Genomic DNA, 6808 nt, shown 5'->3' on the forward strand with positions numbered 1-6808 from the left:
TTCGATATTAATATGTTCTGCTTTGATTTCCCCTCCTTTTGACTCTCTTACATTGTAAACATGCACTTTCCTTAAACAGAATTAGATTGCAGGTTGGATTTGGAGCACAATGTGAGAGTTATTTACCTGTAAATTGAGCCAAAGGCTTTCAACTTTCGCTAACCTAACTTTAAAGTAGTTTACACAAATATTATTGATAAATTCAGAAAGGACTTTCTCACTTTGGTTGAATGCTAAAGTGTAAGCTAAAGTTTGTATCTTGTTTATTTATCCTTCTAAAATCTTAATCTCGTCTCTTAAAATACAATAGCAGCTGGTCCTCTGTGGCCTTTGGCAATGACAAGTATTCATTGCACACTTAGAGTTGAATATGTGAAACGATGACCTCAGGCTGAAGTGAAATGATAGCTCACGCTGAGCAATAAGTGAGCGTGCCATTTTTAGTGAGGGTTGTTCTCATTCTTCCCTTTCCTGTCATCCCGTATCTCCTTTGTGGGTGTGTTAATCTCACAACTGCTTTATCTCCAATGCTTTCTCTCAACCTTCTGCTTTGTCATCTGTCATCATTTTTTCCTTGTAATACTTTCTTTTTCTTCCTCTTCCTCCATCCATAATTTACTCCAACTCTCTTTATCTTTGTCCAAATGTTCTCTCATCTCTCCATCCTCTCTCTGTGCTTTCATCCGATTTTAATCTATCCTACTTGTCACCCCCTCTGTCTCTTTACCCCAACTCGGCCACACTTCTGTAAAGTAGATGAGGACGAGGAGGAGACGGGGGAAGAACGGCTGCCATCCTGTTTTGACTACGTCATGCACTTCCTCACCGTCTTCTGGAAGGTGCTGTTTGCTTGCGTGCCTCCCACAGACTATCTGAACGGCTGGGCCTGTTTCATCATCTCCATTGTCATCATCGGCCTGCTCACAGCTGTCATTGGTGACCTGGCTTCTCACTTTGGCTGCACCATTGGCCTCAAGGACTCGGTCACTGCTGTGGTTTTTGTTGCTCTCGGCACATCAGTCCCAGGTGGGTCTAAGAATAGCAGAGAGGACACCCTCTGATAAAGGCGTGTCATTTTCAATACTTCAATGGATATTCTGTATGAACCTGGTCTCTTGTTTATCAATACTGTGTTCAGTTGATGACGATGGTTGATTATATGGTTCATGTGATGGTTGTGAAAGTTCTGACTTCACAAGCTCCCAAAGCAAGCACACTTTGTCATTGAGATGGTTGATATATTGGTCATATTTCTCTAAAACTGACATTTTCGCCTGATAGAAAGAAAATATTGCCAAAGCCTCAAACTGTGTCAGCATTTTCAGTTGATAAAGGTCGTATATGTGGCATTAATAAGATGTGAGAGAAATATGTATATAAATAATGTGAGTGAACAAGCCCAGTGGGCAGAAAAAGCTTTCACACAGTTTACTTTGTGGAATGGAAAATTTTGATAAACGTTAATATGAAACGCAGCTGGACTTGTTGAGTTCAACAATAGTTGAACAATAAATGACTCAAATTATAAGATGACAACATTTCATGTTGCCTGTTTTTTTTTTTCTTTCCAAAGAGCAGTGAACACTTCAAGTGATTATGAACACCAGTCGTGTAGTTTTTCATTTTCAACCCCGAAATGTTTTTTTGTTTTTTTTTCATTGTTACCCTACCCATGTAATCCTACTTAAATACTTAAATCTAACCAGTGACCTGACCAGTGAAGAAGAAAAGTGAAAGAAATTTTTTAAAAGTTGGGTTCAGATGGGGCATGTGACTGTTTGAAGATTCATACCACCAATCTTAATCCCTTCTACCTCCTACCTCATACCTCCTTCCAAGTGTTTTTTGCTGATGTAAAAATTTATTGTCCGTTTTATTTCATGCAAAACAAAGACAATTTTTCAATTCAAAAATAGGTATGTAACAAATTGGGACCTTAAAATTGTTGTTTTTACAATTTTGTACCATTTTTTATCTTTTATTGTAAAACTGCAGCTTAGGGCTCTGACAAAGTTTAACAACATAAACGCACAGTTCAGAATTTCATTTTAAGATACAGAGGGCATGTCATATTTTTTATAAGAATATTAGGTCATTCAGAGCATCTTTGGTTTCAACTTTATGTCATCATAATAGCTTGAAAATAATCTCTTGGTCAAAAGATTTTGTTTGTGAAAGAAAAAAAGCCATTAGAGTTTAAAGCGGGTCCCTTAGTTTGATTTACCAGAGTCAGATATCTTCATTATCATGTTCAACAGCCTGACTGAGAAAAGCAGGAGCGATTTCTTTATCAAATGTACATGCAGTCATTATAATCGTTAGTTTGATGAGGTCATTAATCAAAAACCAATAGTTATTTCATCATACTAGAATGGTGGTGACAAATGTCTTCTCTCTCCGCAGACACCTTTGCCAGTAAGGTATCTGCCGTCCAGGACACCTACGCGGATGCCTCTATTGGGAATGTGACCGGCAGCAACGCCGTCAATGTCTTCCTCGGAATCGGCATGGCCTGGTCGGTGGCAGCAATTTACTGGCACATGAAAGGGGAGCAGTTTGTGGTAGAGGCTGGCTCGCTGGCCTTCTCTGTCACTCTCTTCACCATCTTGGCCTTCCTGGCCGTCTCGGTGCTGCTTTATCGGCGCCGGGCCCACATCGGTGGAGAACTGGGTGGCCCCAGGGGACACAGACTGGCCACATCAGCCTTCTTTTTCGGCCTCTGGTTCCTGTACATCCTCTTCTCCAGTCTAGAGGCCTACTGTCATATAGAAGGCTTCTAAACAGAGAAGACTCCAGAATAGGAACATACAGGGGTGTAAAGTACAACTTCAGAGGTTAAATTGGAAATTTTCACTGTGGAATTTGGGTCAGTCTTGAGTGATACGAAAGAACAGGAGAGGCAAGCCTGGGGTTTTCTTAAACGCCTCCCTCCCTCCCGCTCCCTCTCTCCGTCCCTCAACCCCTTCTGTGAGGATGCTTGGAGGTGTGTATCCTGCCCTCTAGTGTCGGCAGGCCTGGCTGATGTGAGAGCAGCCTTGAGTCAATGCGAGTGTGCTCACAGCTGGGATTGGGTTACCACCGAGTCCAAAGGATGCTGATGCCAAGAGGTGGTCATCCATTCCACTGGAAGAGACAGCAGTCTTATATATGGAGAGAGTAGAGTTATTCAGAGGTCTATATTTTTCTCAACATCTGACGAGAGCGACTTTTTTTTTAGAAAAAAAAAAGAAAAAGTATTTTGGGGATAAAAACACAAAAAATAAATTAAACCAAAAAAAATGCACACACATACAAACAAAGAGGAATCAAAGAACTATTTTTTGGATTTAAGGAATAAAAAACAAAGATGTTATCAAAAATGGGAATATGTTGCTGAGTGACAGTGGAATGGACTCATAGTATTTATTTTTATTTGCATAGTTTCTTAAGGAGGACTACGGGGTTCTCAGAAATCACAATGAGAAGACGAAGGGGAGCGACAGTGACAGTTCATACTGACAGAAGAGTCAACACTCATTCAGAAGCGGAATATGTGAACACAGAGGACACGGTCAAACTGCCCTGAACATTACTTCCTTACTCTAAACGTATCTATATATAATATATTTCAATATTTTCTGTATATTTTGAATATTTGTTTAAATGTGGTCACCTTCTGCTCTAACAACAGAGGATTGCTGTGGCTAAGCGGGAGGGGAAGGGGTTCAAACTATATACTACAACGATGTCTTCACCTTTCTAAGAGTTATGTATCTTGCCTAGGTGAAATTATGATATTTATTTATTTACTGATATCTTGGTCTCACTCGACTTTTCACCTTTTCAATCAGAAATCTGGAAAAAAAAACACAAAAAAACCACAAAAAAACAAAGCGTGTTGCTGCAGAGAAATTCAGCGGTATTTTTGTACTGTTCCTTCCATGCACTTTGCTGTATAGTTCTACTTATGGAGACTTCTACTTGTACATGTGCAAGAGGCCAACATTAAAGTTGTCACTACGGACTGAACAGTGCCTGTGGAGGGAGAGGCGCTCGCTGCAGCTGCCCACACTGACAAGCTCTTTGCTCTGCTGAAAAAAACTCCAGAGTTTCTGTCCAGAATGGTGCGTTAGCATTTTTAAAGCTGCATTAATTGATTTTCTGTTTTTTTTTTTTTCTGCAATATTCTCACTTAATAACATAAAGAATTAAACCCCTGTGGCTCCTAGCTGCTGGACCACTATCCTGGTGCAGTGTACGGGATCTTATTTAATCACCTGGCTTGAGATCTGATGATTGTAAAGACCATAGCATATTATTCAGATAGTTTTCATGCTCATCAAACCATTAAAAGACATATGGAGGGGAGCGTTTGTCCATGAGGAAAAGTCCACAAACTTGTTTTATCCTAAGGTAGAGGTGATTACCCTTCAATCTAAGGAGAAAAGTGTACCCAAACCCTGCCAGCAAAATTCACTTGACGGCATAACAAAGCCACTGGATCACTTCCCTGAGGGAAAAGGATTGTCAAATTTCCACAACTCATTTGTAAAAACAGGAAATCAGATATCTAAAGACAGGAACTGTCCTCCACTAAGGTTACTATGACTAATCTAAAGGAAACTTAGCATAAAAATGTGCACCTGGAGAGTCGTGAATGGACGCAGTTAGAGGGATCAGGGCTTATGACCAATACTGCAACTAGTCGAGACATGGTGGATGCAATCTCTTTGAAAAGGTTTATGGTTTAGTGCTCAGATAGAGAAAAAGTATACAATAGTATCTTTACTTTTCACTTTCCTGGTCCCAAATCAGAAATAGTTATGACAATGTTGATTCACAGTGCAAAATGTTGATATAAATTTAATCATTGTAAAATTGTGATACTAACTTATTGGGGGCTTATTCTTGTATTCTATATTTATAGTGCGACTTGGTCCCACTCCAAGAATATGACCCCCAAACGTGATAGTGCCTCACAATTTTACAACCTTAATTGTGAAACAAACATATGAGGCTGGGTTGCTTTTTGATTTTTTTCATTGTCCAGCAAATATCTATTTGCTTCACAAATGCTGCCACATATAAAAAAAAAATGTATATTTCATATTGCACAATTACACACCACAAACAGTTGAGGAAACAGCTGTGCAACAAACAAATTTTGAATAAAACCATTCAGAAACAGAATTAGCCATTAGGTTAAAACAACACCAGACTGATTCGAACAACAGTATAGTTGTAATGTGTAAGACTTATAGACATCTAGAGGAGAAGCTGCAGATTTCAACCAATTCAATTCCCAAATCCTTATTCCCATTCACAGTATGTAGGAGACACTATGATAGCCCTGACAGACAGGAAAATGTAAAAGACCCTCCACAGTAACAGACTTTGCTTTGTCCATTATGGGCTGCCATAAAAATATGATGGTGCACTGTATGACTGTGTGGTGGAGAGCCTGCTGTGTTTGTGGTTGTAAGTAGATCACAAAAAGACAATAGCTCTAATTTTTACATACCAATGAAAACCTGGTTATGGCAGATTGCATACAGCTGATCATGCCTCCCACAATACACATCACATACATTTGTAGCATGATTAATACGAATGATTGATTAGTGCAGCTTTAAGAAAGCTAAATGTTTATTCATGTTACAGAAATCCACACTAATTTCATTCTCAAAATTATGATTTTCTTTTTTAAAATATCTACTTAATTGTACATGACATGCCATACCAACTTTTTCGCATGGACATTATAAAAAAGATATGAAAAGGCGTCAGTGAAGCCCTGTTTGGGCCGAAACGCTTCAGGGGAGAGGCCGTTTCGAGGGATGCTGGTGTGGGTCTGAGAACAGCAGGTGGCTCAAGGTTGAGATTTGAAAGTTGCCTGATGTTCATACTGAATGCTGTTTAACATACGACTGTTGCTTTGTTTTTAAAAAAAGAGAGAAATTATCATCCAAAAACTCCCAGGAGCAGCAGAAATAATGTTGATTAATTTGCATAAAGAGTTGGTGAGTTTGTGATCATTCAAATCTCGAGTAATTTAAAAATCACACAAGAGATTACCAAAGAGGTGGGATAAAATATCTGTACGGAAATTTTAACAAATAGATTTTAAATAAATAAATAAATAAAGATTTACAATAGGAGTGTAACACTAAATCCAAGTAACACTGTATCTCCACATGGGGAAGTCAGTCTCCAGTCCCTGTGGTTGTCCCTTTTCTTCTTCTTCGTAGCACTTCTCCTCCTCCTCAGTGTTCTTCCTATGTGGTGAACAGCGATGTAAATACGTTTCATGGGAGAACTGGATGCTCTTTCCTGGCCCTGGACCACACCTGCTCACCTCAGTCTAATCTCTTCCTCACTATAACTCTTCATGTGAACACACACACACACACACATTGAGAGAAGATAAATGGGTCCACTGCTGCACAGTTAGATGGGCTGAAACAACACAAAACCCACATTATGTACATAATTTTCAGTGTATGTTTACAGACACAGTATAGATGTCCTGGTGAGGGTGGGTGGGGGGCGGGGGGAAGGTCTGGGGGCATGAGGAAAACACTTATGTCACATCTCATCTACAGGTTATCAGCAGTCGCTTTATCTGAGCCAGTGGAAGTGTGGAGCTTTGTTTCCCTGCTTTTTTTTTTTTAATATTCAAATCCTGCAGCAGGTTGAGTTTAGCAGGTCATGAACACAAGCAAGCGCCAGTGTTCTTTATTTCATCTCTGCCTTTGGTGGCTGTCCATTTTATCTGTTTGGTTGTATTCTTGGTTTTATCTGCTGGGATGTGTTGTAGCTGACATGTTGG

At 39.6% G+C, this 6808-nt stretch overlaps 1 protein-coding gene across 2 annotated transcripts in view; it reads left to right on the forward strand.

Annotated features, from left to right (window-relative positions):
* slc8a3 (solute carrier family 8 member 3) overlaps positions 1-6503 on the forward strand; it is a 131951-nt gene extending 125448 nt beyond the window's left edge. For both annotated transcript variants that reach the window (XM_075488095.1, XM_075488096.1), the window contains 2 exons: positions 757-1026; positions 2404-6503. In XM_075488095.1, coding sequence (XP_075344210.1) covers positions 757-1026; positions 2404-2780 — 647 coding nt within the window. In that variant the 3' untranslated portion in view covers positions 2781-6503. The remainder of the gene's footprint in view (positions 1-756; positions 1027-2403) is intronic.
* Positions 6504-6808: the final 305 nt, after the last annotated feature.

Source organism: Odontesthes bonariensis, chromosome 17 (assembly GCF_027942865.1).
Source record: "Odontesthes bonariensis isolate fOdoBon6 chromosome 17, fOdoBon6.hap1, whole genome shotgun sequence".
Classification (NCBI taxonomy): domain Eukaryota; kingdom Metazoa; phylum Chordata; class Actinopteri; order Atheriniformes; family Atherinopsidae; genus Odontesthes; species Odontesthes bonariensis.